The sequence below is a fragment of the Sphaerodactylus townsendi genome, linkage group LG01, assembly GCF_021028975.2.
Source record: "Sphaerodactylus townsendi isolate TG3544 linkage group LG01, MPM_Stown_v2.3, whole genome shotgun sequence".
Classification (NCBI taxonomy): Eukaryota; Metazoa; Chordata; class Lepidosauria; order Squamata; family Sphaerodactylidae; genus Sphaerodactylus; species Sphaerodactylus townsendi.
This window is the reverse complement of record NC_059425.1, coordinates 181,645,090-181,657,918: the sequence shown is the minus strand read 5'-3', so window position 1 is coordinate 181,657,918 and position 12,829 is coordinate 181,645,090. Positions and strand designations below refer to the sequence as shown.

Sequence of the window (12,829 nt, the reverse complement as noted above, 5' to 3'; positions counted from 1 at the left end):
CTACCTTCTGACCTCCAGGCCACATGGAGCCGCAGTATAAAGCTGAAAGAGCCGCATGCGGCTCCGGAGCCGCAGATTGCAGACCCTTGGTCTACACTAACTGGCATCGGCTCTCCAAGGGCTCGGGCAGAGGTCTTTCACCTTACCTCCTGCCTGGCCCTTTAAGTGGCGACGCTGGGGACTGAACATGTGACCTTCTGCATTCAAAGCAGGGACTCTATCACGGAGCCACAGCCCTCACGTCGCTCCTGACTGCGCCCTGTTTCTTTCCCCAATGGAATCAACAGCAGCCAGGGCGCTTCTGCGGGAAACGCAAAGTTGTGCAGGGGCAAACTTGAGGTCTCGCAACAGCTTCCCGGAGCAAAGCGGGCAGAGAAGGCACCGAAAGTGCCACAGAGCAAAGAAGTCAACAGTCCCAAAACTCACTTTTATAGATTTTTAGCTAACAAGCCAAGATTTTTAGTTGACAGATTTTTAGATTGTAGTCCAAGATTTTTAGATTATAGGTTTTTCACTAACAAGATTTTAATTTTTTTAGTTAACAGTCCAAAAACTCATTTTTATAACAGGGTTAAGCTGTGTTTGAAAGCAGCTGAGAACTATTAGACAGTCTATCCTGCTCAAAGCATGCCAACTCACCCTTTTTTAAAAAAAAAATGGGTTCCTGCAAGACGTACAAGTATAGTTAATTACTTTGGAAAATAGTTGGCAAGAGCTGTTTCTAAGAACATTATCCACAAATTACACTAACTGCCAGTCTGTTTTCATGTATTTCCTCTTTCATAAACAACAGCTATATATTCTGATTACTTATATGTCTAGGTAAAGGTGTAATTTGTTTCAATAACTCCGTAATGATGATGATGATGATGATGATGATGATGATGATGATGATGAAGAAGAAGAAGAAGAAGAGGAGGAGGAGGAGGAGGAGGAGGAGTTTGGATTTATATCCCTTCTTTCTCTCCTGCAGGAGACTCAAAGGGGCTTACAATCTCCTTGCCCTTCCCCCCTCACAACAAACACCCTGTGAGGTGGGTGGGGCTGAGAGAGCTCTGAAAAGCTGTGACTAGCCCAAGGTCACCCAGCTGGCATGTGTGGGAGTGTACAGGCTAATCTGAATTCCCCAGATAAGCCTCCACAGCTCAAGCGGCAGAGCTGGGAATCAAACCCGGTTCCTCCAAATTAGAATGCACCTGCTCTTAACCACTATGCCACTGTTGCTCCTAAACCACAAGAAGGACTTGAAAAAAAGCAGTGCATACTTTGCTATGCTGTATACGTGTGAGAAATGATTAGCTTTAGATTGATTGGGGGAGGGGGGGAGTTTCGTTAGGTTTTAGATTTTTCTATATGTCCAGCCGAAGTCTGCAACTTCGCACTGCACTCTGGGCACTTAAAAAATTCATGGCACTAATGACCGGATGCCAGGATTCCGGCAGTCAAGAGCATTTAGAATAATAATGCTAACAGACAATCAATTGCCCGGGGCTGGGGGAATTTATAATTGAAACGGATTGAATGTAGCATTCAGGTCCACTAGTACCTTAAGCGAGCTGCTAGAACCATTCAAGTTTGCCTCACTGAAGAAACCACTTGATCCCGAACTTAAAAGCAGGGATGTAAAATGAAACTAAGAAACAAAGCTAGTTTGCAGATACAAAAACTAGTTCAGGAATACCACCATAAGCAACTTTCCAGCAGGAAGAATTACGGGGCTATCTTTCTGAAAGTGCACTTGTATTTTCACGGTCTCAAAATTCCACGGTCTCATTCCGTTACACCGTTTCCTTCCGTTCAGGCAGACTTTTCCTGCCAAGAATGCAGATGGTTCTGCAGGGAGCCCGACAACCAATTTAAAGGTGTGTGTGCGCGCACGTGATGCTTCTAGACAACGAAAACCTGCATTTCAGAGCTGTCAGAAGACAGTCGGATCACAAGCGAGCAGGCAGAACAACTCCCGAGTGTCCCATTTTTCGGCTGACATCACTGATTGTATTAGTTGTATCAGTTGTTTGGGAGAAAAACCCACGTGAGTCACAGTTCAATGAGATTTACAAACACCCTTCGATGTTCATCAATGGCGACTCCAGGTTGTGTAGTAAGGAGTGCTACCGAGAGCAACCGTGTACTAGAACTGCAGCGCCAACTACAAGGAGTATTTCAGCCATGTTACTATTGGACCTTTCAGCTGCATAATAATCTGTCAATGCGCGTCTGGGAGTACTATTAATCAACAATAATTAATATTAATCAACATTCTAAGAATAATTGCAGTATGTCCAGCCTGACTTTTGGTTCTTGCCCAGAAAAGGAGAGGGTCTTTGGAGCCAACTTGCTCCCAACCATTTAATTATCCAATTACTTAATTTGTGTGGCATTAATAACATTCAAGTTAATGGAACACACACAAAAAATAAAGCCACAGAGCTAATACATTCCATTGCAACTGGCAGCAATATAATCCCCCAAGTTTTTTTAGCTCTTACTGGGAGGAGAAAATTCCATCCTAAGCGAATTCTCACCCAACTTTTGGCAGCAACCCCCCCCCCCCACAAAACTCACTGCTTTTATTTTTAAAAAAAAAACAATGTGTGGCAATGAAAAGGGATTGGAACCAAAAAAGGGAGTCAATGTAATGCCTGCCAAACTTGACAATGAAGAAATATACATACATACACACACATATGTGTATATATATGTGTGTGTGTGTGTCTTACAAAGCAGAGGAGCTACTACTATTACTACTGAAGCACAGCAATCGTGGAAGAATCGTTTGCTTCAATTGTGGCGCAAAGCACCGTCAAGTTGCAACCCCATAGGGCATAGGTGTCAAACTCGCGGCCCTCCAGATGTTATGGACTACAATTCCCATCATCCCCTGCCAGCATGATGCTGGCAGGGATGATGGGAACTGTAGTCCATAACATCTGGAGGGCCGCGAGTTTGACACCTGTGCCATAGGGCTTTCAAGGCAAAAGATGCTCAGAGTTGGTCTGCCATTGCCTGCCTCAGCATAGTGACCCTGGGCTGCCCTTGGTGGTCTTCCATCCAAGTACTTACCAAGGCTGACTCACCTTAGCAGCCAAGGTGTGACTAGCATGGGCCATCCAGGTCAGGGCAAGAGACAAGCAGGGGTGACTCGTCACTGCCTTCCTCTGCGTAACAACCCTGGACCTCCTTGGTGGTCTCCAATCCAAGTACTAACCCGGGCTGACCTTGCTTAGCTCCAAGATCTGAGAAGATAGGGCTTGCCTGGGACACCCAAGTCAGGCTATTTGTTTTGATACACCAGCGTAATACGTAATAGTGGGGGTCATGCTCAGGAGCAGCAGCAGCAGAAGGCCATTGCTTTCACATCCTGCATGTGAGCTCCCAAAGGCACCTGGTGGGCCACTGCGAGTAGCAGAGTGCTGGACTAGATGGACTCTGGTCTGATCCAGCAGGCTAGTTCTTATGTTCTTATGTCGTCTGTATGCCAGTATTTCCAGACTTAAAAACGTGTGTGAAAAGAAGCTCTGTGAAGAAGTGAAAGAGAAGGCAAGATTCAGCCATCTCGTTCCTCACAAAACAATCCACTGTTCTTTTTCCGCTGTAGTCCTCTTGAAAATAGCTGGCTAAGTGAGGGGGGCTCCTACATACTGGTCAATCAAGTGTTGAGCCCCAGCTTTCCATCTTTTATAACTAAATTCCCTTGTATGCAAAGAAAAAGACCTTCTCAATCAAAGGGGCTGCCCAGCATCAGAGCAGAACACGTCAGAGAGCCCAAAAGATATGGTCTACCCGGCCAGCATTCACTTAGCCAAACTGGAGCGTGGTAGCGATGTCGCAACACCAAGGGGGCAACCAAGAAGCCGAAAAACAGAACTAACCAGGGTCCCAAGAAGTCTGTAGGGAAGTTGTCTATGCAAAGATGACCCACTTTTTAAACTAATTGGGGGGGGGGGGACGTTTTGGCACCAAAGAGGGGCATCGATCCCTTCTTCCACCAGTAACAGCGTCTGTGGGAAGACAGAGAAACTGACTCTTAATTTGCCAGTTTGCCTGTCCTTGGGACTTTCCAGTCAAAGATGATTATTATGTTTAGGCTATAAAAATACAGCAAGCGTTAAAACCGCATTTAGGAACATATTACCGGAACTGTCGCATCTCTGCAGAAAATAAGCTGAGCTCAAACCGGTTTTGAAATTAGACATGTACATCAGGTCAACACACTCTCCTGGGCGCGGAAACCCTCTCCTTTCAGGCGTAAAAGATAAGTTCTGGAATCTGCCCTCCTTGGACCCCGGTCCCATTGGTGCTATCCGAAGAGCACTGGAACTGGACAGTTACTTTCCCGCACTGCACCTCCGTCATGCCTTCCTGTCCGAAATAGCTGAGTTCGTTGCCATCCAGAATCACACTAGCCGTGTAAAAGGTATCTGGTTCGATCTGCACCGGATACTCGAACCACACCGGGAAAGTGTTGCTAGATCCATCTGAGAAATACTTGCTCAAGTTTTGCCCTAGGATAACGCCTTGGCGTTTGAGTTCAATCTTCGCGCTGTATTCGGTCGACCCGCAGCTGGAGCCGTACAGCCCGAAGCCGGCAATGAAAACTCGTTTGTCGACGGCAAATTGTATGCTGTCGCACCGGCCCCGGTAACGCCACTGGTTGCTGCGGTAGGCGCAGGACTGGAAACGGTGGCAGCGCTGCGGGACGAGGCCCTTCCGGGCGTTGCTCACAAACTGCAGCTCTGGCTTTTTGGCCGCCGTGTACCACAGGAAGATATCGTTCGTTTCATTGAGAGTCAGGATCCCAGACTGGGCGGCGCCGTTGGCGAAGTCATCGAGCGCCATTGTGGGGATGCGGATGAGATACAGCGCCTTCCCGAGGACTTTGCGTTTATTGTCTATGCTCACGGGCAGCTCTTGCCGTTGGCACTCCACTTCGGCCCAGCTGAGAGCAGCCTCGAAAACCACAATCTCTTTGGCATTCAGGGTCTCCCTCTGGAGGATGCTTTCAAGCGTCTGAAAATCAATGTCGCAGAACCCTTCGGATTTCAAAGCCAGCTCGGCCTGGGCATCGATCACTTCCCAGCACCGTTCGGTCAGGTCCGGTTCCTCGAATAAGCAGCTCTGGGAGAGCAGCACGCAAGCGTTTTTGGCGCTCAAGCTGGTTTCTAGGAAGTTCACGCAAGCACGGGCCAGGTGAGGGACGATGTATTTCTTGGCTGCGTAAAGCGTTGCCAGAACCGTGTCAGCGGCCAAGTCGATTTCATCGCAATATATGTATCTGCAAGAGAAGACAGACGCGTGATGCATTGTTTAGCACAGAACAGAAGCAAACAAGCAAGTAGGTGGGTGGGTGGGTGGGTGGATGGTAAGGGAGATGCATTGGTCAACATTGGTGGAAGAAAAGGCTGGTGCACAGTGAAACACAAAAAATTATTCAGCAAATGTTTATATCAAATATTCAACTGGGAGAGCTGTCAGTGGATGAAAGAATTTTCAGTAGATCAATCATCTCGCTTTTGACTGCTTTGTTAATAGATCAAATGTTAATTGCACAACATATTCCTGAAGCCTCAACCGAAGTACCTTTTCGAGATGGTGCCAAAGGCGTAAGCTAACTCACGATTTACACAGAAGCTGCTGCTGAGTCACTGCTGAAGGCCCTTTGAGATGTTCATCCGAACAAAAGTCATCTCAGTAAAAAAAAAAAGAGAAGTACCTGCATTCCCACCAACCAAAGCTTCAGTTGATTAATCTAAAGTGTGCAACTCTCTTGAAGAAGAATCTGCATTTATACCCCACCTTTCTCTCCTGCGAGGAGTCCCAAGGTGGATTACAAACCGCTTTTCCGTTCCTCTCTCCACAACAGACACCTTGTGAGGTAGGTGGGGCTGAGAGAGTTCTGAAAGAACTGTGACTAGCCCACGGGCACCCAGCAGGCTTCAAGTGGAGGAGCAGGGAAACAAACCTAGTTCACTAGATAAGAGTCTGCTGCTCATGGGGAGAAGAATCAAACCCAGTTCTCCAGATTAGAGTCCACCTGCTCTTAACCACTGCACCACTCTGGCCATTGTGGTGAACTGCAGGAAGGGTGGGGGGTGAGATGCCGATAGGCACTTTCAAGACAGACATCAAGGACCTCTTTACATAACAAAAACTAATGGAAATCACAAGACATAGCCCTGACCTGGATTGGCCCAGGCTAGCCTGCCCTCATCAGATATCAGAAGCTAAGCAGGGTCAGCCCTGGTTAGTATTTGGATGGGAGACCTCCAAGAAATACCAGGGCCGTGACACGGAAGCAGGTGATGGCAAACCGCCTCTGAACGTCGCTTGCCTGGAAAACCCTATCAGGTTACCGTAAGTCAGTTGTGAAAAATGGGATGAGTTAAAAGCTTTCATTCTTGACAGGCGAGCTGTTCTCACAAAAGATCAAGGAAACCTCCAGGGGTCTGCAACCTGCGGCTCTCCAGATGTTCATGGACTGCAATTCCCATCAGCCCCTGCCAGCATGCCATGCTTGCAGGGGCTGATGGGAATTGTAGTCCATGAACATCTGGAGATCCACAGGTTGCAGACCCCTAGCAATACCACCTACAGAAAGGAAATGGCAGGGGAAGGATGTTGCCTACGTGCCCTGTGGACTCCCCAGAAGCATCTGGCTACTACGGTTGCAAAGGGGGAGCTGGATATCACGTGCCTGGGGTCTGGGCCAGGGCTCTCCTTATGGACTTTTCCCCCCTTCCTCCAAAAGCAGCCAGAGCCCTTCAGTCAATCAAGGGAGCAGGTCACATTTTAGCTGGAGCTGAAAATGCTCCTAAGGACAGGTTCCACAATCCCCAGCCATGAGAGCATGTCCTGAGGTGTGCCTGCCGTTTGCTAGGGGAGCTGACCAGACTCAAAGCAGCTTGGTTCGGGTGTCCAACTCTGGCACCCCAGATGCTCATGGCCTTTTGCTTCCACCAATGTTGACCAATGTATCTCCCTTACCATGGATCTCCCTTACCATCCACCTACCCACCCACCCACTGGTGGGATCCAAACATTTTAGTAACAGGTTCCCATGGTGTTGGGATTCAAACTGTGCCGTAGCGCCAATGGGGCTGGGCCCGGGGAGCACGGTGGCAGGGCACTGGCGCGAGCATTCTGGAGAGGCGGGGCTGTGCGGCTTCAGGACGCCTTAGCCTTTCTGCGCTGCGATCCTTGGGTGGGAAAGCGATGATACTTGCGCGAGGCACAGGCTGCCACGCACGCCGGTGCACCTCCTGCTAGACTGCTTCAAGTTCTGCGCACTACTGCTGAGAGGAGGGGCGTAACTAAGGCAAAAATCACACGTGGCAAAACCACCCATTAGTAACCCCCTCTCGGCACACACAAACAATTAGTAACCTACTCTCAGGAACCTGTGAGAACCTGCTGGATCCCACCTCTGCACCCACCTACCTACCTACCAATTGGCCGTGCTGGCAAGGACAGATGGGAATCGTCGTCCATGAACATCTGGAGTGCCAGAGTTGGACACCCCTGAGCTTGGCTGTTCATCAAGTCAACGGGGAGCATATGCCAGAATCTGTGCTCATATAGGCAAAAGAGAAACATGCTCACCTCCAGAGATTTTACTGTGGAAAAACTGGCCAGGTAGCCAAATATTTCTGGGAAATGTATTCTCGAAGGCTTTCACGGCCGGAATCACTGGGGTGCTGTGTGGTTTCCGGGCTGTATGACCGTGTTCTAGCAGCATTCTCTCCTGACGTTTCGCCTGCATCTGTGGCTGGCATCTTCATGATCCTCAGATCCATCAGATCATCTGAAGATGCCAGCCACAGATGCAGGCGAAACGTCAGGAGAGAATGCTGCTAAAACACGGCCATGCAGCCCAGAAACCACACAGCACCCCATTTCTGGGAAAATTTGCTTTTTTTGTAACATTGTCGAATGAAGTGAATCTGTTTTGAACACCTCTGATGAACTGATATTGGTGCAGGGAAAAGAAATGAGGATAGTCCAGCATCCATCATGTTCAGTCCATGTACTGTTTGTGCTCCTCTTCCCACGAGGTGCAGAAAATATTCAAACTAATTTGCAAAGCCTGAAGGCCAATCCCATTTAAGCTCTTGTTAAAAAGATTAATGCTCGGCCTCTTAAGATGTGCTCCACCTATGGCTGACGGTCATTTACCGCGCAACGTAAGCTCCCTCGAACGTCAAAAGATCTCATGTATCTCTAGCTATGACAGCAGACAGCGGCTTTTCATTATCAGAAAGAAAACAAGGTACAGGTGACACTCAAAAAGGGGAAGCATCAGCTACACGCGAAGGAGTCTTCATACATGGCAGCAGCAGGAGAATTTTAATAATATACGTCTCAAAACACGACGCTCTCCACAGCAGAACTGCTGCCAGGTTTTTGACAGACAAAAGGCAGCTGCTGAAGAGACGCGGGAACAGTAAATGACACACGTCGCACTGAGCGCGTCTCTGCATTTGGCAAGCAAAACAAATCGTTTCCCTCTCTTCTGCATTCACAGCCTGGGAAACGACAAACTGGTTACACATGACACTTCTTCGCCACTCGCTCGTGTGCGATTTGTACTCGCCAAATTTGGGGGTTTTTTTGCCAGACTTTTCACAATGGTTTGGACCCTGCTTCAAATTTCCATGAGAATAAGATGTGTGTAGGTGGGGGGGAGGAAGTGGAGGGATGCTAATTCCCCCTTCCTGGGGTGGGCGTCGGACTCCTCCCCAATCTATTTCTGGAGATCTCCCAAGAACGCTATTCCAGGGGGAGGGAAAAGGCGGGGACCTCATGCTCCGTGGATGCTGAGAAGACTCCAAGCCAGCAGACTAAGATCTAGAACAGTGGTGGCGAACCTATGGCACGGGTGCCAGAGGTGGCACTCAGAGCTCTCTCTTTGGGCACGCGCAAACAGTGCCACCCCGACACACATCCAGGCTGGCCTGGGCCACTGGGCTCGATTATTAGCATTAAACCTAAGACCTAGTTTTGGGGAAGTAGTGGAGGTAACCCTGTCAAGCGCTGTTAAACCCCACTGATTTTCATGTGAAGAACTAAAGCGCGATCCTTTGCCTGGGAGTAAACTCGGTTGCTGGCAATGGGGCTTGCTTCTGAGTAAACCCTCCTAGGGTCATGATTCACCCGTTGGAAGAGTTGCACGGCTGCTTCAAAGCAAAGCCACCAACTGCCACCAAGCTTACTCCCGAGTAACACACGCCTCGGAGTCAACCTTTTTTTCCTAAACTAAAACCTTAGTATTTGGGTTAAATCGTCGTGTTGGCACTCTGCAATAAATAAGTGGGTTTTGGGATGCCATTTGGGCACTCAGCCTCGAAAAGGTTCGCTATCACTGATCTAGAACATCATGGAGTGAGTGCTGTCCCAGTCTAACTTAAGGGCCATATTTTGTTTGAATTATGATAGGTCAATACAATAGGAAGATGAGAAACTGGCTATAAAAACACAAGCAAACAAAGACGCTGAACAGGGACTTTACCGAGTATGTGTACAGTGCACATACAACCCTGAATTCGTTACGCAACCAGTATCTATCTAGCTCTATTAAATGATATTCCAATTGTTCAATAAGCTATTCTTAGCATGAATGCTGCTAGGTTTTATTATTTCCCATAAGTGCATATACCAAGTACACAGCTGGTCATATAAGGGCCTACTGGAATCAGTGGAGATTTAAGCAAATCCTCAAATGTGCTGTGGACTGTGTCTTTGCTCAAGCACCTCTCCTAGAACCGGTGTTTAGCCAGGTAATACCACTTCATATCGCAAAGCTGTATCAAACAACTTGCCTGGCAGCATCATTAACCTACAGCGATAAAAGGTCTAGAACAGGTGTCAAACTCGCGGCCCTCCAGATGTTATGGACTACAGTTCCCATCATCCCCTGCCAGCATGATGCTGGCAGGGGATGATGGGAACTGTAGTCCATAACATCTGGAGGGCCACGCGTTTGACACCTATGGTCTAGCAGAAGAACCCATACAAAGCTTTTGGCACTGCCCCTGTTTCTAGTAGAAAGGAATGACAGACTCTTGGCGTTTTGGTTTCTATTTTCACCATGAACAAAGCTTAGGGTTTAAGGGCTAAACAAAGTACAATCCCTTTGAGATTTCTGACACATGTGGCCAAAAGGGCAGAGTTACACCCTGGGAGCTAGTAACAAGCTATGATCCTCCTTCCTATGAAAACCATGTCCCTACATGGACCTCACCTGTCTGCTCTAACACACTCCAAAGCTACAGACAGTATACATTACTCTGAGGATATATGACAAAGCCTTTAAAGAAATAACTTAAAGCAACCCAATTACCAATTCCTATCAATTAGCCCTAATCAATGACATACTGAAAAAATAGTGACCGGATATGAAAAACAGAAGCGTAAACCACACAGGAAACTAAACAACGTTAAAGTGTTAAAGACCTTCTGAAAAGATCTGCAGGTGCAACTTTCGCTTTACTTCCTAAATTTATACAGAACTCTTTTCCTTGCATCCTAAGCGAGAGAAGCAAGACATACTGGAGAAGAAAAAGAAATCACAAAAATTATTACGTGTCCTTTCCACAGTTAAAGTTTAGAATTATGTTCAGAAAGAACAGCTAATGTTAATATATACATATATACATGCTTACAGAAATAAATTAGTGACTACATTGTTACCAAGAGTTACAAAATGAGGAATTGTGGGGGGGGGAAGAGGAACTGTGAATAGAGAGGAATTACTCATATTTGCAGAAAGGATGGCATAAAACGCAGATATGCAGAATACCAAAATGTTTCAACGATGATTTCAAGGCACCTTCAAATCAGAACCCCTTCTTTGTACAATTGATGAACTGAGGATCTGCCCAAAACTGTCCAACAGACTATATTGGGGTGCTGTATGGTTTCCAGGCTGTATGGCCGTTTTCTAGCAGCATTCTCTCCTGACGTTTCGCCTGCATCTGTGGCTGGCATCTTCAGAGGATCCTCTGAAGATGCCAGCCACAGATGCAGGCGAAACGTCAGAAGAGAATGCTGCTAGAACACAGCCATACAGCCTGGAAACCACACAGCACCCCAGTGATTCCGGCTGTGAAAGCTTTCGACAATACATTAGACCATAGATGTCAAACTCACGGCCCTCCAGATGTTATGGACTACAGTTCCCATCATCCCCTGCCAGCATGATGGAGGGGGGGGAGGCAGACAGAATCTACAAACGTTACTTTTCTGACAATTAAAAACACACCACGAAAGACCCATCCCCCCTTTCTAAGATGAGACGGCCCTCCTCCACGTGCCTGCATCTGCATTTCTAAGCATGCCCAAATCTGACTAGTGCAGACTTCACTTGCAGCAAAGAGAGATGCTTACTTCAGCATGGCCAGGAAAGCCGCGGGCTCCACATCTGGGATCCGGATTTCATCTTTATCCTCTGCAAGCTCTCCATAAAACATGGCGTGGAACACGGAGCTCCCGACAGCTAAGACGTACTGTTCAAAAAGGGAAATGTCATTTCATGCTTTAGAACAAAATCCATGGCCAAAAGAAAAGAGGAATGGTTGAAGTCACAGTGAACTCTGAACACAAGGCTGTGAACACTGTAATTGGTTTCTGGAGAGCCTTGCATGATTTCTGTATTTCATCTCTCTCTTTTTTTTTTTTTAACAGCAAAGGTTGCTCAGATAATTGCTCAGTTTTCCTTTGGCTTTGGAAAACCTTACCACACTTAATTGCAGTCCTCATCTTACTGCAATCATAGTTGGGCAGGTGTATTGCTTAGAGCAGCGGTTCTCAACCTGTGGGTCGGGACCCCTTTGGGGGTCGAACGACCCTTTCACAGGGGTCGCCAAAGACTCTCTGCATCAGTGTTCTCCATCTATAAAATGGATAAATGTTAGGGTTGGGGGTCACCACAACATGAGGAACTGTATTAAAGGGTTGCGGCATTAGGAAGGTTGAGAACCACTGGCTTAGAGTATTAGAAGACGAGTCTGGATCTATACCCCGCTTTTCTCAACAGTAAGGAGTCTCCAAGAGGCTTACAAACTCTTTCCTCTCCCCAGACATCTTGTAAGGTAGATGGGGTTGCCCATGATTTGCCCAAAGTCACCTGGCAGGCTTCATGTGGAGGAGTGAGGAATCAAAACAGGCTCTCCAGAATAGAGTCCACTGCTCTTAACTGCTACACCGTGCTGGCTCTCTACACTACGCCAGGGATGCCTCCATTCAAACTCCTGGTAACCCAGGATTGGATTGGATTATAGCTAAACCTACTCCACAGGGTCGTTGTGAAGATAAGAAGAAGAAGAAGAAGAAGAAGAAGAAGAAGAAGAAGAAGAAGAAGAGGAGGAGGAGGAGGAGGAGGAGGAGGAGGAGGAGTTTGGATTTACATACCCCCTTTCTCTCCTACAGGAGACTCAAAGGGGCTTACAATCTCCGTGCCCTTCCCCCCCTCACAACAAACACCCTGTGAGGTAGGTGGGGCTGAGAGAGCTCTGAGAAGCTGTGACTAGCCCAAGGTCACCCAGCTGGCGTGTGTGCGAGTGCACAGGCTAATCTGAATTCCCCAGATAAGCCTCCACAGCTCAGGCGGCAGAGCTGGGAATCAAACTCGGTTCCTCCAGATTAGATACACGAGCTCTTCACCTCCTACGCCACTGCTGCTCCTAAAAGAGGATCGCGTACATTGCCTTGAGCCATTTGGCAACTGGACAGATTAAAAAGGCAGGGGGAATGGTGGGCCAAGAAAACAACGGTTTGGAGGGGGCACTTTCACACGGTAACACAGACCTTAATAAGATAACGGCTCAAGTGTTCC

At 47.6% G+C, this 12,829-nt stretch overlaps 1 protein-coding gene across 3 annotated transcripts in view; it reads right to left on the bottom strand.

The window, feature by feature from the left end:
• Positions 1–2,959: 2,959 nt before the first annotated feature.
• The window catches only part of BTBD3 (BTB domain containing 3), a 25,512-nt gene continuing 15,642 nt past the window's right edge, over positions 2,960–12,829 (bottom strand). For all 3 annotated transcript variants that reach the window (XM_048501261.1, XM_048501272.1, XM_048501252.1), the window contains 2 exons: positions 11,383–11,501; positions 2,960–5,275 (listed from right to left, as the gene is read on the bottom strand). In XM_048501261.1, coding sequence (XP_048357218.1) covers positions 4,243–5,275; positions 11,383–11,501 — 1,152 coding nt within the window. In that variant the 3' untranslated portion in view covers positions 2,960–4,242. The remainder of the gene's footprint in view (positions 5,276–11,382; positions 11,502–12,829) is intronic.